Genomic DNA, 22,147 nt, shown 5'->3' with positions numbered 1-22,147 from the left:
TTAAAAAGTATATATTGAACGAATCATAAAAGGTTATGAGTTACATTGAACTGCACAACAAGAATTTATTTTTTATTTGTCAATCATTCAGGACAATCAGGTTTTAGTGTGGGTCACGTGTTTAATTTCCACATAAGTGTTTCTCCTGCTATTGTGACCTCTACATTGGTTAACCATGTTGAAATGGGTGCATTAGACCACTCCTATGAAGGAACCAAAAGAAGGAATTTGCCGATCAGATGAACATTTGACTTAACATTTTATCATCTACAAACGTAACCAGGAGTAGACAGCAAATGGAGATGCCGGATTATATTAATCAGCAACCGAGTCATGAACAGAAATGCAGCAGCAATACGGATCGAACAGGTAATAGCAGTCTTATTGCATATGCTGTCAAAACAACAATAGCAGTAAAAACACATGTATAATACGATGAGATGCATGTGAATATATTCACTATAATGAGGAACTGTTGAGTATATTTTCTTATTGAACGCCTTAGCATCAGATCTTGGTTATATTCTCAAAAAATCAACACTAACTTAAAGCACAAGACATAACATGATGGTTAATATTTAACCATAACTGAAGGTTGTTGTTGACTCAGCATAAACCAGGCTCAGGTCATGAGCTCCAGTCTCCATAGTGTCATGGTCCTGCGATGTACATAAATAACATTTTATCAAGGAAGTAATGATGTCACCGGACCTTTGAATGCTAACCCATCCGTCTAACTAGGTACCTGTTATTGTTATGAGCTACAGGTGGGTTCAAGTTTACATGATATAAAGCCTTAGTCAGGACTGACACATCTGTGGAAGCCACAGTATTTTTTGTAAGAAGATATGGGGCATGGGTTAAACTTTTCCTAATATACTTCTGTCTTTAATCTCATAATTCTTACTTTCCGGCCCTAATTTCTTTCCCATAATTAACTTTGTCCCTACTGTTAAAGACTTTACTCATGTTAAAGGTAAACATGCTTGCCATATTTTACACACAGTTTTCCCGTGGGAACATTTAGAAAATAGGGAAAATTAGGCTTTTAACCCCAAAAGATAATTGCGGGAAAAAAACTTCTGGCTTGTTTACAATCAGTCTCTCATGTTTTCTTTTGACTTTACTGTCTAAATGTCGCATGTTTCCAGATCTCCGCAATTACTCTGTCGAGTACATTGTTTTTGTACCAGATGATTAAGTATCAAGTAAATTCTTTTCGTTGTTTCAGGGAAAGTCTGTCTCTCCATCTGTGACAGATAAAACAACATTGCTTCAGTCATGGTTTACAGACTTTTAAACTTGTTAACTTGTGTGTATGGATTTTGCAGAGACAAGAATCCTTCAGGTGCTTTTCCTCAGCTTTGGTGTGCTGTGCATGGTACAAGCTATTCTCAATGTGTCTTTACGTCTCACCTGTGAGTATGGTTTCTTGTCTTTGAACATATATTTCACAAACATGGCATTGTGTAATTTCTAATTTCAGAAGACAGTTGCACTGATAAAACAAGAATTCCAAATAAACCGCACTGTGGCATAATTAAGGCCTGAGCACCGAATGCTGCAAGTATCAAATTTTCCCCTTCGTTTTTTTATTGGATATATTTTTGATGGCCTAAACATGTTTGAAAACTCACACAATTTTGGAGACACGTCTGGCCTGGTGCAAATTTCTATAATCTATGGGTCCCATTCATGGGAGTGGCAAAATTGATCAAAGCCCACTGATTTAACTTTGCCCCGATGCGTGGGTTTCAGACGACCCTGAACCCAACAGGATATCTGCCATTTTTAGTTTGTTGATCAAATTTGGGGGATTTTTTTTGCTCCTTCCAGTCCTCATACTTTGACATACTCCTCGTTGACTTCAAATTTTGTCAGTCTAATCCCAAGGCTTTTACAATGTTCATTGTCAAGGTTTTTAGTTTTCATTGAACGGCACAATGTCTGTTTTTTGATGAAAATGGAAGTACTTTTTAACTGGCCTGTACATCGTCAAATCTGTACCAAACTTCACATGTCTGATCAGAGCCTTGGTCTGAACACATCTACGTTACAATGTTCAGTCTGGTAACAGGGCACTTTTTAATCAGAATCTTCGTGCCACCTACAATAAATACAAAGAATAATATTCTTGGATTTATTCATATCTAATTTAGAAAAACTTTAAAAACACTTCTGTTTCTCTTCCATCAGTGCACTCCAACCAAGTATCGACTGCCTCTCTCTGCAACACTACTACTTTAGGTGTCCAAAACCAGAAAGAGGAGGGGAACATTGACTCTGAGAGAAAGAACACTCTCTGCAATAGCTTACAAAAACGTGTCAATGACCTGACTGGAGTCAAAAACCTGCTTGAAAACAAAATCAGTGAACTCAACAACAAGATAAAGAGATTAGAGGAGGAGAAGGACAGACTGAGCGGTGAGGAAGTATTCAAATCTTCTTCCTCTGCTTTGTTTTTAAATGAACTTATACTAAGTTTTACACATTTTTCCTTTAGAAAATGAGCTCTGCCATTCAAAAAACCCTTATGAAAAAAACTGAAAACAGTTTTCATAATTTTAGCATTTGTGGCATATGAGGCTTTGTATAGGAGATTGTTAGTTATGTTTATATTTAATAATTGTAGATATGACTGTCTTTGTAACAAATGTGCAGCTATCAGTTATAGATATAGTCTGTTATCTACATACAAATTCGACAACATTACATTTATGGTCAGATCAATTGACAAAGTCAGAGTCATTTTTGTGCTTAGAATTTTCCATGTGAAAGCAATATGTGATGTGTCACTTGTTTATTTTGTCTTCCAGCGCTGAGTGGTTGTGGGTCCTCCTCTAAACGGTGTCCTGCAAACTGGATTGAGATGAACAGGAGATGTTACTTTATGTCCAGTGAACGTAGGACATGGGACGACAGCAGGACAGACTGTCAGATTAAAGGGGCTGACCTGGTGGTGATCAACAGTGAACTGGAACAGGTATTTCACAGTCAATCTGTGTCTGTGTGTCGGATTTTCTTCATGTTGAAGATTCACTTTTGAAGTTACAGTTGCATTCTCTGTTATCTGATTCTCAACAGAACGCCTTGTACCGTTTGTATGGGGATCCATTGCTCTTATTCTGGATTGGTCTGCGTAACACTGATAGGACCTTCAGATGGGTGGATGGATCGGCTCTGAATAAACTGTGAGGCCTTAAGACTAACCATCAATCTTACTGCTAGACATCTGATGTCGATGAAGTACTTGGCTCATGCAAAATGACCATGCTGCAGATCGAAAGCTTCAATTAACACTCTTAAATGATCCATGTCATCATTACTTTGTCAGTCCTGACATTTGGAAATGTGTTAACGCTGCAATAGATTGTTACTTTTTTCATTGTTTGTAATGAAATACAAACATATTGTTGTAAAAACTGTACAGAAGTGATTCACAAAGATGTCAAAACATTACATGCACTTCAGTTCATTATAATTTTAGCATAACGTATATCTTTTCACATCACTAAGGCAGTCAATACAACTTACTGTTAATAAGACAATGCTGTCAGTCCATGCGTCCAACATGAAAATTTCAACTGCCTCTCGCTGACCTCCATCATTGTATTGTCCTTTAGATTTTGGCAGCCTGGCCAGCCAGATTCTGTCGGTTTTCTCAACAGAGAAGACTGTGTGGAGATGAATCTCCGGGACCCGGTGGAGGCCAGCTGGAATGATGCCCCTTGTGGACAGCACCGGCGCTGGTTGTGTGAGAAAGATCCACGTGTCTGCTGAAAAAGATGATACCATGTGTATGTATATGTAAATTACTTGATGCACATTAAAGAAATCTGAATAAAAAACTGATTTTAAACGACTATCCACAATGGGTTCCTGACTCTGGTGTCTTTATTGTGGCCCCAGCGCCAAGCCTCATGACACTTTTCCCATGTGTCAGACCCCTTTAAAATGTTTGTATTTGTATCCGTCTCAGGTTTATGGTTGTTCTTCACTTTGTTAAAGTGCCACGTGACCCCAGTTACTTCCCTATTTCTACAAAACAGACAGAACTACAGTATCAGATGAATGTTGCACACGTGCTAAAGTACATCTGGACTGGTCCAAGCAGATCAGAGTACATCTGACTTGAGAGGTGGAGAGTAGCGATATAACAGCGGAGGCAAGACAATAATGTCTGAGGATATCTATGCCAAGCCAGACCTCACCAAGAAAGTCAGATTTCAGACGGGGGAGAAGGATGAAAATGCAGTTGTCTTTGAAAACACAGATGTGAGGATTTATGACAACTACATGCCACAGGGGAGTACGCCGCCAAAATTACAGGACAGCACCACTGAGGACCAACTGCAAAGTATCTATCTGTCTGTCTCTTTGTCTGCATGTCTTTTATGTAGTAGTATAATAATATAACCTTTCTTTCTGCAGTGTGTTGATGCATTTTTTTAATTGCAATTATGGACCTAAAACTGCATTTTTAAACAAGGGCAACTAAAAAGTACTCTCATAAATGACATTCAACTATGCAGAATGTCGTAACGTAGAAATCAACTCCTCTGACTCTGATAAAGTAACTACTTGTTTCAAAACAATGAATTATTGAGCACATACAGTATATCACACTAACCTTACTAACATGGATGAAGCTACCTCTCTTTGGAGAGCGGCGTCTCATATTAGATGGATGAGAAGATTGGCCTTTTCATCACTGCTAGTGTGTCCCTGTGAACTGGGCACATAGGCTTGTTTTTCAACCATTTGTCCGTTTGTCTTGGAATGTGCGTCATTCCACATCTACTTTTCCTTTGTTGACAGTCACCATAACGCTGGTCAGTGATGACACATCACCAGTACGTGCGTGTTGCGTTCAACCTTATAATTGCTAAGGTGGTGCAGGAACAGGACCCAAACGCAGAGTTGAATTTGAAATAATAAAAGTTTCAATAAACGCAAAAGAAAACAGACTTACATCGTCCCAGGTAAAACAAAAACAAAAAAATCCAACGAAGAATGTCCATGGGCGTAGAAACAGGAACAGATCATCATAGGGCATCGCGGAACAGAACAGGAGCCGTAACAAACAGGAACACAACAGACAAAGTGACAAAGACAAAGGGAAGCACAGAGACTTAAGAGACACAAGGTGATGGGAAACAGGTGAGACACATGTGGAACAGTTGTGGACGATCACTGGGGCAGGAGACACACAGGAGAACAGGAAGTTACAACACACGAGTAAGGAATCCACAAAGTAAAACAGGAAATCACAAATTCAAGATACAAAGGAAATATGGTCACTTAAGTTAAACTTAGGGTGGGGTTGAATTGTCAAATTGGCTTAGGAGGTTTCCTAAATCTTGACGCGACCCGGAAGCATTTGATCAGCAGCCATGATAAGAGCTGTTCGGATTCTCTAAATGCATAGGATGGGAGCTTCAATGCTTCCTTTCCTATCTCCTTTAGCATAGGGTACACTGGTGCTTCCTATGTGAGAGTAAGGAGATGTACGACTCGATGTACGCCGTCGCGTGATGATGTTGTAAAGTGAAAGTCGAGTCGGATTCTCTGAGCAGCGCTGTTGGCTTTTCCTAAGTCCTATCAGTCTTCCTCTACACCTTTCGTTGACCTCATGACGTTTTCCACTGAGGTCAAGGAATAGTAGATAGGAAGGACAATTTGACCGACACCCCTAGACACAAGGAAAGTCACTACAAAGCAAAACAGGAAACCAAGAAACCAACACAACAGATACACATGGAATAACAATCAAACAAAAGTCCACCAGAAACAAGAGTGCATGAGGGCAGAATCATAACCATAATGACCTGACAGACATAGAGGGCCAGAGCTGACGGACATGTTACTCTGCTTTTTTATGTTATTTTATATATATTTTTTAAATTGTACTTCTGTCTTGATACTTTAGTATATAATTTAAATTGCGGTAGAGGGCTCTGAACTGTTCCCATGCCTATATTAAAAAAAAAAATAAAAAAAAAAATCTCATCAGCTGTTTGTTTGTATTCTCAGCCAATTCAGCCAATGAGCCCTCAGGAAAGAAGAATGTTGTCAGACCTGCTGTAATGTTTCTGGTGCTGCTGTGCCTGCTCCTCCTCGCTGTTGTCATTGTCCTGGTGGTCCTGTGTAAGTTTTTTTTCAAATTCATCTATTCAAAACAATGGTTGTGGTAAGTTGCCCAAATATACAGTATATAAGTGAGCTTTGATAATTCACACATTGGAGCCTTGCTGTGGCAGGGATTCAAGAAAAAAGCCTCAGTGACAACCAAACCACAGAGAGAGATGAACTACAGACAAGATATGATGAAATGGAAAGACTCAATGACAACCTGACCCGAAAGACGAACCGGCTAGAGGGAGACATTGACCTTTTGATGGTCATTCAAATCAACCTCACCAAACAGAGAGATGAATTACAAAAGCAGCTCGGTGAGTGGAAATATCGATAATGATTTGAATAAAACATTGATTTGACATTTTATACAGTGAACAATTATTTTGTTTATTCACTGTTGTACCAGGAACTAGGTGATATGATCAATACCACTCTCATGTATGTATGGTAAATAAAAAAGTGGACCCAGCAGCTACAGTTAGCAGTCAGCCTAGCACAAAGACTAAAAAAAGGGAACGGCTAAAATGACTGTTTGTTTTCATGCAAAAATCTGTCTGTTCCTTGGGGGCAGTTGCCAGGCAACCATCAGAGGCTCCAATATATTACTGATCCTGTTAGGTAATAATCAGGCTGAATTGTTTTTGATGATCCAACATCAATTCTCAAAATCCCAAGATGTATCTTTTTTCTTTCTTTTTTCTTATAAACGTGCAGGCTCTACCTGCGTATGATATTATAGTCAGTTGTTGTTTGATGTGTAAAATGTCTACATTGTGAAATGTCGATGAAAGATGACTCTTTGAGCCGCCATGAGTTAAGTAAAGTCTTTGAAGTTGGAGACTTGGGCTCAAGTGAATGTAGTCAAAATATCCGAGGCTATGACAACGTCATGAACAATTTTTCTATGACGTAAGAAGAAGCCTAGAATCAAAATGATCAAGATGTGTATGGACAGAGACATCAGAACACTGGATGTCAGGGAGTATGATCTTTCTTTTGAGATAACCAGACCAGCTAAACATTGTGTTATTCTGATGCAGACTTAGATTGGACAATAGAACGGAACCTGGCTGCAACATATTGTTCCGTTATGATATTATCACAATAGATAGAATATAATCATCAAAATTCGTCATTATTCAAGGAGTGTGTGGACTCTGTTCAAAAGGTTTGTAGTATGTCACATTTAAACCCGTCATACGTTTCCCACTGTTGCCAGTAATTATGCAAAGCTACGTTAACCAACAGCTTATATGAGAACAGATATGAGGTATCAGTGGGGTATCAATATTCTCATCTATCTTTTTGAATGAAAGCTGATTTGTATATTTTCCAAAAGGAGCAAACTATTCCTTGAAAAGGGATTTCTATTTAACTGTTCAGAAATTAAGAGAACATCAGCGTACTCGTATAAAAGTGAGTGAGTGGTATTTCTGCTTGATTCTCTGTGTTGTCTTTTATCTTTTGTCTTGACATGGAGTTACAGTATTGTGACTGAAACATATTCTTTTGTGGTGTTAAACAGAGATGTCATTCTGCCCTGACCCCTGGATGAGGTTTGACAACAGTTGTTACTTCAGTCCGACCATGGAGAAAAACTGGTTTGACAGCAAAGCGTACTGTGAAATTCAGAATTCTACGCTGGTGATCATATCTAGCTTAAATGAACACGTAAGTGAAAAACAAAAGTTTATTTCTTTTGATGCTATTATTATTGACTGAATACCGTCATTTATTCTCTGTCTACAAAATGGTCCAAAACACAAAACCTGCTTTCTTTCCCAAATTCATTATTCTTAAAAAGATCAATGTGGTAAAACAGGTTCAGTCTTCCCGAAAAAGGGGAAGACAGGTCCGTATTTACTTCTGCAAAGCTCAACAAGTGAATCAATTAATATGAACAGGGTGCAGAGTAGATGAAACGAGGCATTCAATTTTTTAAATACGGTGATAGAGGCAATCAATTCTGTTTTGTTTTTTCTTATTTCCGCATTATTACATTAGAGGGTTTTTTTCACAGAAAAACATTATGATTGTCGTAGTGGGTGAAACACAGGTGTTGCAATGTTAAGATTAATAATGGCTCGGTTTTACTCAAGTGTCCCAATAAACCCTAAGCATGTAACATTGAGCATGAACATGAACAGTACCTGGACATTCATTTAATTTACACCTGAGATTTTCCTACATTCACATGAGGGCTGTTAGTCCTAATCTCTTTCGAAAACCAGTAAAAAGAAATTGAAGACAGAACATTTTTTCATGTAGAAATTTGTCCGCTCATTTCCCTCACCTGTCTGGATTGGTCTGAGTGATGAAGAGAAGGAAGGCGAATGGAAATGGGTCAATGGATCAGTGGTCACCGAGACGTAAGACATTTTCCGATTTCTTATCTATTGACTTTCAATGTGTTAACCTTCAAAATGTATGTCAGAACTGGGAGTCACACTGTGCCCACTAATGCATTGTTCATGATGAACAAGGAAAAAAACAGGCTTATTTTGGGGACTGATGTCTCTAAGTGCAATATGGTGCTGCTTGATTGATTGTGCTACTTAACGTTTAAGCCCATCAATCTTAATGCAGCTCTGAAAACAATGTACGCATGGACTTTAATCAAAATATTATACAACACAGGGGATAAAGAGAGGACAGTTTCACTGTTCCAAGCTCTGGCTCACAAATGAAACAAACATGCTCTGTATATTTACATTTTAATGTTCCTTTAAAAATCATAAATATGTGTGACCTTATTAACATGTATTGGAAGTATAATTCCCAATCATGAATCCTAATATTTTGATAATAATGGTTAAAACTTTTGGCTGAGCAGTTGGTGTTTTTTTGTCTCTAGGTACTGGGGGAATAATCAGCCGGATAATAACAAAAATGAGGGAAATGAAAACTGCGCTTTGAATGTTCATGGTATCTGGAATGATTTGAGTTGCAATAAAAATAATTGCTTCGTTTGTGAGAAATTACTTAAATGAAACATATTTTTATGGTTCACTCTCGGACTGACTTCCTTATTTTGAGTGAAGCGATTCGCTGCTTTGCTGTTCACTTTGCTATGAACCATCCAGACCTCTCAGATCGTCTGGGACAGGTCTTCTTTCTGTCCCCAGAGTCAGAACTAAACATGGAGAGGCAGCGTTCAGTTTCTATGCTCCACATATCTGGAACAAACTCTTAGAAAACTGCAGGTCTGCTGCAACTCTCAGTTCTTTTAAATCAAGACTGAAGACTTTTTTGTTTGCCGCTGCCTTTCAGACAATAAACTATTAATACATTTCTTGTACTGCACTGCAACTTTTTTATTCTGCTTCAGCATGTTTTTATTTTCTCTTTTTATTGATTGCATTTTCATGTCATTTTATATGTTTTTCTTCCCAATGCTTTAAATGTTTTATGTAAAGCACTTTTAATTGCCTTGTTGTTGGAATGTGCTATACAAATAAACTTGCCTTGCCTTGACTCCACATCTGTTTAGCTCTCACAAATGAAAAATATCAAAGTGCACATCCTTCACCCGTGAAAGCAGATTAGATCCTCTCTGTGGCTGGATTTTCCATACTAAACCTCTGAGATCAAATATTTTGGTAATGATATACGTTTAATTAATTTTGTATAAATTGTTTTTAAAAAGACAAAATAAATATATCTCTGTTTACCTTATCAGTTGTATGAGTAATTAATACATAATTATATCATCACTATCAGAATTGGTCAAATGGCACTTTATTGTAGAAACAGGCCTGAAGGAAGAAAAAGAGCTGATTAGAAAAACTGAAACACGTTATTTGCTCATTTCCAATCAAAAAAGTGGTTGCAGTATCAAAGCAGACAATTTATTTTACACATTTTGTTTCAGTGAAATAGATTCATTCATACTAGTTTACTGTAGACAACTTGAATGTGTGGGTGTGAAATCTTTGGTCAAAATACATAATCTTTTTAGTTTTATTTTGGTCAATACACACTATTCTTTTCACTGGTAAACGGGGCATTAACATGTGTATAACCCTTTGTGGGAACACCTCTGTGTGTTGGTCTCAATATAAGGTGCGGGCAGGCGCCCTGCTTTCTTGTTGCAGCAGGGGAGCGGTCAGTTGCCTTGTATTTTTCTATTATTTTAAAAGCACATTATCGAGATATTGATATCTGCCTACATAGGTGGGTGCAAAACGCGTGGTGTACACTCCTTTTGTGACACGCACAGATTGCCTGCATGTGCACAAAGTGGAATCATTTCCTCTGCAGAGAATTGTCTTTCTAACTTCCTGGAAATCATGCCCTTATAATAGTAATCTGTCAAAGTGCACACACGCCTGGCATTAAAAGGGAACGGGAGATGGCTCTCTGATTGGTTAATTGCAAGTTACACCCAAAAAACACCCATGATAAATAAAGAGACTGAGAACAACCCTTTTGAACTGTGTGCCTGGTACACCGACCTGCAGTTAAACATGCAAAGTTGGATTTTGGAAATGTCCAAAATGCACTGTTAAAATGGGGGCTTCTGGGCTTAAAGGAGCATGAATGATCTGAAAGGGAATGCACAACATTGCATCCCAACAAATTTGCTATGACTTTTAAAAGAAACTTTCCAAATGACATTCATTTTAAATCTATATTCAACATTGTGCCTGATCATTATAAGGTTTTGTCTTTTGTTTCAGCTTCACCTACAATCACAGACGGCCCACTTGGCCCACTCAATGTTGCTTCTTTATGTTTTGATTCAATTACTTCTCCAGTGTAACTAGGCACTGAACTTCTACTATTACTGTATCTGTAGTTATTGACTACAAATTAAAGGTCAGTAGTCACTGATGATCAGGTGTATTTAGAGGGAACAGATGCCCAAACGGTACTGAGGTTTGACTTCCCGTTTCTTCCGCTCTTCTTCTTTTTCACGCCATCATCAGTGTGTGTCCAGCCTGATTCAGAGAACAGAAACAACTAGTTTATCAAGATTTTAAAAACGTCATCCTTTGATTAATCATATTTCATCCTAGTGTTTCATGTGCGATAGCCACGAGAGAAATTATGTCGGGGCACGTGTACGCTGATCCGGACATCATCAAGAAGGTTCACTTTGATCAGGACGACGAGGACAATATAGTGGATATATATGTCAGTGCAGAAAGCCTGAAAGTGTATGACAATCCCTGGGTGGAGGACATGTCACCAAATAAACCAGGACCTGCAGAGACTCAGCATCCAGCAAGTATGAGCAATAAGTGTGTATGCAAACACAGATTTTGAGATTCCCATTTTTTTATATATATACTTAAATTCAAACGTTTAGTTTATTGTGCAGATTGGTTTGATAGTTTGGCTGTGAATATTACTGCCTCTGAACATGTGCTTTAATTGAATCATCTTGTGTTTCATGAATTGCCCTCACACTTATATACAACAACAGGAATTTCATATATTTAATTTATCTTAAAAATTCTGATCCTGATGTTTTGTTTTGTTGAAAGTGTCTGTGATCAGTGAAAACACAGGTAGAAGGAATCACATCAGGACCTATTGCACAGCGTTTCTGGTTGCAGTCTGTCTTCTCCTCCTGGCTGGAATCATTAGCATTGGAGTGCAAAGTGAGTTTTCTTCATTCAGTTTTGTGATAGTAATAAGAACCACAATGAGATTAACGCTTCACTGATTAAATAATGATTGCAACTGTATGGCAACATATGGGAATATTCAGTGGCTGTTTTGTTGTTCATCTTGCTGTGACAGAGAATAGAGAAAAAAAACAGCTTTTGGGAGTTAACGCTGATCTGAACAAAACAATACACCAACTAACTGCCAATAATACTGATCTCAGAAGAGAAATAGATTCATTGTGGACAAAGTTTTGTGGTAAGTACTTCATATTTTGTCACATATTTTTCCACTGATGACGTATTTACTAAGTTATTGTATGCTCAATTAGTTACAAACAGGTGTTTGTATTATGAGCACTGAATGTGCATTTCACATGTCTTGGTTTAGTGCGTAAGTGCAACATTTTGTATTTATAGGTAAGAATCCGCGATGCAAGCTTGAAAAGAGGATCAGGAATGAATGAAAGAATGAATGGGACAACACTGACCCCAGGACAGCAAATACTGAAATTGATACAAATTGAGTGGTCTAGATTCAGACATTAAATTAAAAGCCAAGGGAGCTGTGTTTCAGCCCCACTGGCTTAGCGGGGACATCAGCCATTTCCTGTTTCACTCCCTGAGAGGGAGGTCCAGAGATAAACATTCATACACTGGCCTACCCAATCACGACAATTCACCACAACCTTAACCAGCAACTGACACGGCCACTTCCACTAAAGAAGAGTCAGGAACTGTTGCTGCTGTCACTGAAAACAGTACAGACAACAATTGTTTGCAAGTGTTCAGTCACCCAGGTGATGACAGACCTTCAGCGGACATCCCAACTGATGAAAGCTGCAGCCTTCATTTCAAATGACTGTAGCTACTGTGCCATCAGACCTGCCGAGGATGTCAGGACCAGCCCTGATAGAGGCCGACAGAAAATTCATTTAAATTGATCCACAAATGTAGCTCTTGGTTACAAACTTTAACATCTCTGTCCTGCAATTTAGATATGTGATAAGATCCCCACACACACGTACATGAAGATGAAGAAAAATCAAATATAGTGTTGATCAAAAACTAAAATATGGGGAAAATGATATTACTAGTAGACTTTCTCTCCTCGTTGATATTGCAAATGACCATACAGGTAGTAATGATTTGTTTAACCATCCTGTGTTCTATAGTGTTGTGATGTTCAAATTGCAGTCATGCAGTTTTTGTTGAATTATTTGTCAACTTTATAAAGTTTATTTTAAAGCCTGCAAAGTCTTTTCTATTGCCTCATTATAAATGCATTTAGGATGTTTGTTGTCACTTTAAATTTTTAAATGGCAAATGACAAATGTCATGTTTCCCTTATGAGCAGTTATTTTTGTTGGCAAATTATTCTACATACAAATCTGTTTTATGGAAAAATTACTTTTGCCTGTAAAATGTTAAAAACCTTAACCAACACTAGTGCTCACATTTTGCAGGACTATTTCATGAACAAAAAATATGAGTCTTGGAATATGTAGGTTTAATTGGAGCTTTTATTTGATTACTGAATGGTATTCAGTCATCTACTGTTACATTCAATAATGAAATTAAAGAAGAAAATATGTCATAAAGCCAAACAACACTGCATCCATTCAGTTGAACTTTGCACCATATATATATCACAGATGCGTACATATTGTAGCCTATTTTTTTTCCACGCGTGCACACAACTGAGGTACAAAGTCTGTTATGTGTAAATGGCCTGTTAGGCTTTCATTGTCCATGTTTACCTTTTAAAGTACACATGATTTAATTTCGAGGTAATGAAATTATGCATACTCACTCGGCGAATCGAATGTTGCATGTCACAACATGCTCGAATATAATTTATTGCAAAATGAAATATACATGGATGAATATTTATTTCCTACAATTACTTAAGTTAATAACGTTACTTAAAGTATTAATATACATGTGCAAGAAATGTTGTTATTGGAGCTATTTTTTGAGACAAAACAGTCTCATTACATCCGTGATCAACGGCCACTGAAAAAGAGGTGGAAATCAAACAACTACTGACTTGTCCTCCTTCTTCATGTCAATATGTTGTTTGTTTGTTTTTTAAAGTAAGTAACCATATTTGGAGGAGCGCGGGGAGTGGGAATATTGTTAGGTTTAGACTTTACTTTTGCTGAACTTATGTGCTGTATGAAAAATCTTGCTACTGCTAAAAATAATAGTAAAACTCAGTGTAAAACTTTAATGAATGAGGAATATACGGTTGGGCCCATCCTCTTACTCGTCTCAGAGACGTTGATTCAACTGCATCATCAGTTTGTTTCGGTGTCGGTCACATCGTCTAATTAAAATGTTCCAATGAAATTGATCACTTTAAAACTTTAAACACTGACAAGGCGACCACCTGTGTTCCGTTACTGAACACCTGTGTGCGGAAGTAAAATAGTTCCCCAGCAGGCGACGCGTGCCACGGTGTGACCGCGCAATGATACGTTGTTATCCGACCCATCTGACGTCACATCCGTCTCTCCAGCCTAGACTTTTGTCTGCCGGCATTTTCTTTCTATTTCCTCCGTGCCCACTCCGCTCAGCTCCCAGATCAACACACCGTGTAGTCGACCGGCTACAGGGATACAGACGAAGTCCGTTGTTCCGCCGCACAATGCCCGGGTTTCCAGACAGAGATCGTGGCAGAGATAGAGGGTAAGTCCGCCGTCAGGGTTCCTCGTCGTTAGCCGGGACGAGTAGCTTAGCGAACTGTAGCTAGCGGCGCCGCTGTCATCGCTGTGTCCACGAAACAAGACCGCTGTCTCTGTTCTGTCGCCGGCAGTTGCTGTTTACGCTTCTCACTCGTCTTTGAAAGCAGAGGAAAGGTGGTTGCTGTGTGGTCCGGCGGTGTCCCTGCTTTTAGCGACGTCGTTTGTAAATGTTTGTTTTCCCCGATCCCCCGCCGACCGGAGGTAAAATGGCAGCTAACGACTCCTCTGAGTCCGAGGCGGAGCGGGTCGCACGGCGGCGCGCTTGTCATGTCGCCGAGTGACGGACGCAGTCGTGTCTCTCCTCTTCGGGTCCTGTCGGGTCGTTTTTAACGAGTCTTTTTCCGGGAGCAGTGTCCCTGTTCTAAACGTCCCCGTCTTGTCTTTGTGTGACGCCGGTCACGTCAGAGCTGCGCTCAGTCGATCTGACGTTTCCTGTGTAACCTGACCGGTGGCTCTCTGCGCGTTCAGCTGACCGGCCTTCAGCAGCTGTCTGAGCAGTGTCGGGTGCGGCGAAAAGCGAGGTTCATGTCAGTTTTAAATTTAATTGAGTCGTGGTAACTGAACCGCCAGAGATTCTCAACGTTTGTAATTGATTTGGTTTCAGTTCCACACGTGGCCTCTAGGGCGTCAGGTGTCTCCTGTCACAGATGTTGAGCTGACTGATAACAGGAAGTAGAGGGCTTTGATCTTGGAAAGTGTACAAGTCGTTTAGAAAGCAAGAGTTGAAGATGCACTGCTATGAATATGTATTTTATTTTATTTGATCGAAAATGGTGGAGAGGGGAAGACCATATTGGTCAAAATCATTGTGCAGATGTTCTGATTTTCAATCACTAGTTGCATCCTCAGTCAGCCAAACTCTAGAAATGTTGAAATCTACACCTCCCATTCTGCAAACAGTATAATCTATCAAGCTAGTCCACACTTATACGTTTTCCTTTTTAAAAGGAATGCGCTCCTTGAAGACAAATATTTTCCGTCTCTATGTACATACCAACATGTCTGAATTGTGTCATTCTGGTGTAAACAGAAAGCTAATTGTCTACTCTGCAGTTGGTTGGGCAGTTGCATAAAATACTAGGAATTATACTAGGACGTTTCGGCTTTAAACAAGGTACGCAAGGCTCGGATTATATAGACACCAGTCCACTACACATGTATGGTACGCTTCCTCCAGGCCGGGTGAAATGCACAAGAGAAAAGATGGGGATTTCTCTTTAACGTCATCTCTGTCTATCATTTCTTCTTCACAAGGTATGGTGGAGGACCCCCTCGTTTTGGTGGTGGTGGTGGAGGAGGCAATAGGGGCGGACCACCTCCAGGAAAGTTTGGCAACCCTGGTGAAAGGCTGCGGAAGAAACACTGGAACCTTGACGAGCTCCCGAAGTTTCAAAAGAACTTCTACCAGGAACACCCAGATGCCACCCGCAGAACACTTGTAAGAACGGTGTTCCAGTGTTTTTCCTGTTTTCGTACTTAAGATTTATATTATAGTACTAACAGTCGATAGTAACATAGTGTGCTTGGTTAAAGAAAACCCAAAGATATTTGTGATCTAAAACAAATAATTTAACCCACATCCCCAAAAAAGGAGTGGGTTTGATTTTATTAAGAAATTTGATCTAATTTCTTCTTCTAATTCCAGCAAGAGGTTGAGCTGTACCGAAGAAGCAAAGAAGTTACGGTCAAAGGCAGAGATTGCCCCAAACCAATCATGAAATTCCATGAAGCTGCATTTCCAAGTGAGTTGAAATCCACGCTCCAACACCTAAATAATTTTGAAAAGTCCTCTTCCTATCAACGGAAACATTTCAGCATTCATACTTGTCAGAAATGTTGACTTTCACCGATTTAACTTGCATATCTCATTTCTCCAGGCTATGTCATGGATGTTATAAGCAAACTAAACTGGACTGACCCAACCTCAATTCAGTCTCAGGGGTGGCCAGTTGCCCTCAGTGGCAAAGACATGGTTGGCATCGCTCAAACTGGCTCTGGGAAAACCCTTGCAGTGAGTGAAGTGTTTTTCAGCTATAATTTTTCACATCGTTTTTACCACGGCACAAACAAGATAAATTTGTTAAATCTCTTGTTTGCATCCCAAAGGTGACATAATACCACCTTTCCATATGTAAAGAGTTGTGAGAGCTCTTAGAAAGTACTCTGTAGCCTTTAACATGTTATTCATGCAACTTCCTAATTGAGACCAAGAGAGAAGCATGGTCACCCTGGCAGTGTGCTGTGTATTTGGCTCTATAGACATATTCATTCAGGTATTTTGATCGGTTAGAGCACTTAAGTCAGGATATCGTGGCAGTAGTGACCTTACTGTACCACTGTGGCAGGATTCATTCATCACACAGTTGTCCAGATTGACCAGCTCAGTTTTGATTAGATTTATGTGAATTTAAACAAAAAGAGACATTTGTAACTGACAGACATCCTGCCGATGTTGCAGAAAATACAACCACTGATACAATATTTTATGTTGGTTTTTATGTTGGTTTTTCTTTGTATAGTACCTTCTGCCGGCAATTGTGCACATCCAACATCAGCCATTCTTGGAGCATGGAGATGGACCTATTGTAAGTACACTTAAGCATTTGACTGAAGTATTTGATCCTTTTGTCTCTATTCTCAGGATTATATGCACAGCTATGGATGCTGAGTCTTTCATTAATTAAAATTTTTGATGTACAAAACATCTCTTAAGTTTTCACAGTTTTATAACTGAATGCCAAGATGATGCTCTGCACTCTTATGATACAAATAAAAACATTGCTCTATATATAGCTAAATATCCACCTTGTGCTCATGACAAAATATATATGGTGCATTAATAAATTGGAAATAAGTGCTGCGTAGGTTTTTTAGATTCTGTTTCACCTGGCTGCAAGAACAATTTTCTCTTTGAAGACAAAGTTTTCTAAGAAATACCATAATACTATTGTTTCCGTTCTGGGAGGAAGCTGTTAAATAGCTTGTGATCACAGCAGGGCATTCCATGTTGCAGTTGAGGCAAGGAATACCTGCTTGTCCAGTTAAAATGGGCATTTGTTTTCTGGGCCCGCTGGAATGTTAATTGCTCTACATGAGTTGATGGAAACAAATGATGCTGTAAATGGCCAATATGTTATGTAAGTGTATGATTTAATACATTGTATTTATCCAGAAACTTTTATGCATCTCCCATTAGTGCTTAGTGCTGGCACCAACCCGTGAGCTGGCTCAGCAGGTGCAACAAGTGGCCGCTGAATACGGCCGGGCGTCCCGTCTCAAGACCACCTGCATCTATGGTGGTGCACCCAAAGGACCTCAGATCAGGGACCTTGAGAGGGGTATGCCCACTGTGATTTTTTTTTTTTAGTCAGTAGAACTGGATTCATGTAGAATTTCTTTGTTTGTAGAACTGTTTAATTCACTTAGCTTTTTTTCAGCTATATGAAAGTTTTGCTCTTTTTTTTTTTTGTACTTTTGTTGAAGGTGTCGAGATTTGCATCGCTACCCCAGGTCGCCTCATTGACTTCTTGGAGTGTGGCAAGACTAACTTGCGTCGTTGCACCTATCTGGTGCTGGATGAAGCTGACCGCATGCTGGACATGGGCTTTGAACCTCAAATCCGCAAGATAGTTGATCAAATCCGGGTAAGATATGTTATTTACTTTGACCTGACATTTTTGAGACAATGTCAGATATAATTGTCATGCCATCATTATGACAACTACACCTTTGTTTTGTTAATGAAAGGGAGAGTGAAATTCACTAATGGGCGAAATTGACAGAACTTTCTCAAATTAACTTATTTTTACTGGTGAATCCTTAAATGTAAGTGTTAAATATACCTTGAAGCTGCCAAAATGCTATAAAAGTCCTTTTCTCTTGTCCTTACCAGCCAGACCGTCAGACTCTGATGTGGAGCGCCACCTGGCCTAAGGAAGTTCGCCAGCTGGCTGAGGACTTCCTGAAGGACTATGTCCAGATCAACATTGGAGCACTGCAGCTCAGTGCCAATCACAACATCCTGCAGATAGTTGATGTTTGCAATGACATGGAGAAGGAGGACAAGTCAGTAGTTGATTGATTTCCACCTCTTTTTCAGTGGCCGTTGATCACGGATGTAATGAAACTGTTTTGTCTCACCCTTCTTTTGTGTTCTTTGTCAGACTGATCCGTTTGCTGGAGGAGATCATGAGTGAAAAGGAGAACAAGACCATTATTTTTGTGGAGACCAAAAGGCGTTGTGATGAGATCACCAGGAGGATGAGACGAGATGGGTAAGGAAAGATCTTTTTACCCATTCATTTAAAGGATGTTTCTTCTTATTATATATTGCTGTGACTTGTTGCACATTAGACACAAGCCCACTGAATGTTGTTTAAGCTCAGCTGGCAAGTTAAATGCCCAATCTATCTGACACAGGTGGCCAGCAATGGGAATTCATGGAGACAAAAGCCAGCAGGAGAGAGACTGGGTCCTTAATGGTGAGTTTTTAAAAAAGTCTCACAGGAATCATTTTCATGTGCTGCCCTGTAATTTGATTTAATACTGGTTCTCTCCCCTCAGAGTTCAGATATGGCAAAGCACCAATCCTCATTGCTACAGATGTGGCCTCCCGTGGCTTAGGTCAGTATGCCATTGGGTAGCACCACTTCTTTATTTATCAGTGTCACACTTATTTTAAAGAAAGTGGTTTTGCTTTCTTTAACTATTCTATGCATTTTCTGAGTTTTTCTCACCTTAAGGTGGAGTCTTTGTGGCAGGCGCTAGGCATGACAAGTCCCAGGCCTCGAGAGGGAGAAGGATGACATATTGGAAGTGCCCAACTGGCTTGCCACCCAGTTGGCCTAGAGAGGTGAAAGCTCTTGTGTGCCAGTGATCTTCAAAAGGCTGTGTGGCTAAGCCTTTGTCTCTGATATGTTGTTGAAATACACGCACCTGTTCTCTGTCCAAGGATTTCACCTGACAAAGGCCATCCAGCTGATTCCAACTCAAACGTAAACAACAACAAAAAAGAAAAAAAAATGCTTTATGGTGTGACTTTTGCCTTGCATGCTGTTGTGTTAGAGATCGCTGTATTGCAAGTCACTTGTTTGAGATTTGGAACAATTGTTACCTTTCGGAAGCTCATATCACATAGCATGGGTGCTTGTGAGCCTGTCTAAGCTTTCAGTTGTTTTCTTTTCCCGTCAAAGTGCTGGATTTCTTGAAATGGAGAGAGCAGTTTGAAATATTTTGTCTTCGAAAATTGATGAGACCTGGCACATGTGTGTAGGGGGTAGTGGGAACAACTAGTGAGTGGAGAAAGAGAGTGAGACAGCTCAAACCAAAGTTCCTCCCTCGCCTGCGTTTTATAGTCATGTCGAGACCTGCCAACGAGAGACATTTTCTCAAGTGAACACTGGCTTCTTGGAAGATCTTGCCTTGATGAGACTGATGAAGGGTGTGGGGGGAATTCTTCTGTGCTTGCTGAGGGGTCCCACAGGGTTCAATGGTCGGGCCTCTCATTTTTTTTGAAGGGGCCCCTGTTCAAATTAGAACCTGGTCTATTTTGTCTTGGCAAGACGTGCAGTGCGGCCTTTAATATCAAGCTTCTTTTGAGAGTGTACTGGGAATATGGACCTGCAAAAATGTATCACTCAATGGTCCTATATTGGCATATGAGGACGTCCCAGTGCATATCGAGGCCCAACTGCATAGAAGCTCCTGGATGTCACTTGACAATTTGTGGGGGATTTCGCTGCATTGGGAAAGGACTAGTGAATGCATACTCCTTTATGGTAAGGCCTAAATCCATTTCTTTTATCTCCCTTGGTAACAAAGGGGAGAGTGAATGTCTTTTGGATCTTTTGATTATGGTAAGCAATTGGAGTGTGCTTCGTTTCTCTCTTCCCACAGTAGTATTCCCATGGAATAGATGTGTACACAATACTTTGTTTTAACACATTTCCTCCACAGCCTAATGACCATTCTCTTTCCCCAGCCTTAACAGTTGCTAACTTGTCCCTTTGATCTGGCTGTTGTGGTGTGCAAAATCCTGTGTGGCCTCCATGTTTTGTTTTGCCACACTGCAACACTTTCACAGATGTGGAGGATGTGAAATTTGTCATCAATTATGACTACCCTAACTCCTCTGAGGATTATATCCACCGCATTGGCCGCACAGCCCGAAGTCAAAAAACGGGCACAGCCTACACCTTCTTCACCCCCAACAACATGAAACAAGCAAGTGACCTGATCTCTGTGCTCCGCGAGGCCAACCAGGCCATTAACCCCAAGCTGATCCAGATGGCAGAGGACAGAGGAGGTAGGATGTGACAGTAGTTGTAAGCATGTTAAATTGTTATTTGCTTATTATTACGTTATTAAAAAAAGAGTGACCTCATACACTTACAATTATGAACTGACCAGCCCCTCTAATTTATTTCTACTCATGCCGATTGCACGAAGAAAAATTATTAAATAAACCACATGGGCAAATGACAAACAGTGCAAACTTAATGTGTTCTCATTCATTGCTTGTGCAAATTATTAATTATGATATTCACTGAGAGGCAGGGCTAAGGGTCTGCCATGCTCATGTTGGCCAATAATTAAGACACATAATTAAAACACATCAATATTAAGCCAAAACTACATTTACTTTACAAAGGGGGCTCTATTTATCTATTCTGTTTCAGGTAATAGTGCTCCCTTGTCTTAGGTAGTATTAATAGTCTGAACCCACTCGTTTTGTCCCTCACTTCATCTCTTGCAGGTCGTGGAAGGGGGGGAAGAGGAGGCTACAAGGATGACCGTCGTGATAGGTATTCTGGAGGTGGGAGGAGCAACTTTGGTGGTAGTAGCTTCAGGGATAGGGATAGTGATAGAGGGTTTGGCAACGGGCCGAAGAGTGCCTTTGGTGGCGGTAAGGCACAAAATGGTAGCAGCTATGGAGGCAACAGTGGTAACTCTAGTGGCAGCTATGGCAACAATTACAGCAACAGCAATGGACAGGGTAATTTTGGTGGGCCAGCGAACCAGGTGGGTGCTTTTGGTAACCAAAGCTTTCAGGGGCCCCCTCAGTTTGGGGCCATGCAGAGGGCCGGTCAGAATGGCATGAACCACCCGCCATTCCCGTTCAACTCTCAGCCACCACCACAGGCCCAACAGGCACCACCCCCACCGCCGATGGTGCCCTACCCCATGCCACCACCTTTCCCACAGTAGATCCGTTGTATGCACAATATATGGGAACCAACAAGATTTTTGTTTAGTTTTGAAATCTTACAGTATGATTATTATTGTTATTATTATTATTATACTTTGAACTGTTTAACTTTGTTTTGCTTACAGCGGGGTTGGAATTATTCAGAAAACCCAGAGCATTTAAAGGAGTCATAGACACGTCTCCTACGGTGCAACTTTGATTGCTGCACTTTTCCTTGACTGTTTTTTGTTACATTCCTCAGTAATTTATTTTTACTAGGTAATGCAGTGTTTTCAGTTTGTGTTATGTGATGTTAATTAAGATCTTCTTGAAAAAGGGTGCGTGTGGCCCTTTTAAATAAAAATGAGAAAATGGGAACCTTGTGTTGTGTTGTGTGAAGGGGAAGATTGGGTTGGATTCATTATTAGAACTAGAAATCTTGTTCTAATGAAACACTTTTTTGA

General features: G+C 39.9%; 3 protein-coding genes across 4 annotated transcripts; all 3 read left to right on the top strand.

Moving 5' to 3' along the window:
- Positions 1 to 192: 192 nt before the first annotated feature.
- Positions 193 to 3,872, top strand: LOC118312358 (CD209 antigen-like protein E). Of its 2 annotated transcripts, none has more exons than XM_047334087.1 (6): positions 193 to 369; positions 1,332 to 1,418; positions 2,248 to 2,424; positions 2,817 to 2,983; positions 3,085 to 3,191; positions 3,624 to 3,872. In XM_047334087.1, the coding sequence occupies exons 1-6, from the start codon at positions 297 to 299 to the stop codon at positions 3,778 to 3,780; spliced, it is 768 nt and encodes a 255-aa protein (XP_047190043.1). In that variant the 5' UTR covers positions 193 to 296; the 3' UTR covers positions 3,781 to 3,872. The 2 variants fall into 2 exon arrangements, with proteins under 2 accessions (XP_047190043.1, XP_035492780.2); XM_035636887.2 differs by having other exon boundaries at positions 197 to 369; positions 2,197 to 2,424.
- A 196-nt stretch (positions 3,873 to 4,068) lies between these two features.
- On the top strand, positions 4,069 to 9,334 carry LOC124850489 (CD209 antigen-like protein E). Its single transcript, XM_047334086.1, has 6 exons — positions 4,069 to 4,357; positions 6,034 to 6,147; positions 6,261 to 6,452; positions 7,664 to 7,809; positions 8,407 to 8,507; positions 8,993 to 9,334. The coding sequence occupies exons 1-6, from the start codon at positions 4,177 to 4,179 to the stop codon at positions 9,126 to 9,128; spliced, it is 870 nt and encodes a 289-aa protein (XP_047190042.1). The 5' UTR covers positions 4,069 to 4,176; the 3' UTR covers positions 9,129 to 9,334.
- A 4,914-nt stretch (positions 9,335 to 14,248) lies between these two features.
- LOC118312371 (probable ATP-dependent RNA helicase DDX5) lies at positions 14,249 to 22,061 on the top strand. Its single transcript, XM_035636904.2, has 13 exons — positions 14,249 to 14,441; positions 15,752 to 15,935; positions 16,143 to 16,239; positions 16,375 to 16,508; positions 17,017 to 17,082; positions 17,694 to 17,835; positions 17,981 to 18,141; positions 18,390 to 18,562; positions 18,661 to 18,771; positions 18,917 to 18,978; positions 19,061 to 19,120; positions 20,580 to 20,801; positions 21,252 to 22,061. The coding sequence occupies exons 1-13, from the start codon at positions 14,401 to 14,403 to the stop codon at positions 21,701 to 21,703; spliced, it is 1,905 nt and encodes a 634-aa protein (XP_035492797.1). The 5' UTR covers positions 14,249 to 14,400; the 3' UTR covers positions 21,704 to 22,061.
- Positions 22,062 to 22,147: the final 86 nt, after the last annotated feature.

The sequence above is a fragment of the Scophthalmus maximus genome, chromosome 8 (assembly GCF_022379125.1).
Source record: "Scophthalmus maximus strain ysfricsl-2021 chromosome 8, ASM2237912v1, whole genome shotgun sequence".
Classification (NCBI taxonomy): Eukaryota; Metazoa; Chordata; class Actinopteri; order Pleuronectiformes; family Scophthalmidae; genus Scophthalmus; species Scophthalmus maximus.
The sequence above is the reverse complement of the archived record's forward strand: the minus strand, read 5'-3'. Positions and strand labels throughout refer to the sequence as shown.

Excerpts from the sequence above, each read along its gene's own strand:
- LOC118312358 (XM_035636887.2), top strand. The coding sequence starts at position 297 with ATGGAGATGCCGGATTATATTAATCAGCAACCGAGTCATGAACAGAAA. Across the intron at positions 370-1,331 it reads CAGCAATACGGATCGAACAG|AGACAAGAATCCTTCAGGTG; the intron begins GTAATAGCAGTC and ends TGGATTTTGCAG. Across the intron at positions 1,419-2,196 it reads TGTGTCTTTACGTCTCACCT|TGCACTCCAACCAAGTATCG; the intron begins GTGAGTATGGTT and ends CTCTTCCATCAG.
- LOC124850489 (XM_047334086.1), top strand. The coding sequence starts at position 4,177 with ATGTCTGAGGATATCTATGCCAAGCCAGACCTCACCAAGAAAGTCAGA. Across the intron at positions 6,453-7,663 it reads TGAATTACAAAAGCAGCTCG|AGATGTCATTCTGCCCTGAC; the intron begins GTGAGTGGAAAT and ends GGTGTTAAACAG. Across the intron at positions 7,810-8,406 it reads TATCTAGCTTAAATGAACAC|AAATTTGTCCGCTCATTTCC; the intron begins GTAAGTGAAAAA and ends TTTTTCATGTAG.
- LOC118312371 (XM_035636904.2), top strand. The coding sequence starts at position 14,401 with ATGCCCGGGTTTCCAGACAGAGATCGTGGCAGAGATAGAGG. Across the intron at positions 17,836-17,980 it reads GATCAGGGACCTTGAGAGGG|GTGTCGAGATTTGCATCGCT; the intron begins GTATGCCCACTG and ends CTTTTGTTGAAG. Across the intron at positions 19,121-20,579 it reads TGTGGCCTCCCGTGGCTTAG|ATGTGGAGGATGTGAAATTT; the intron begins GTCAGTATGCCA and ends ACACTTTCACAG.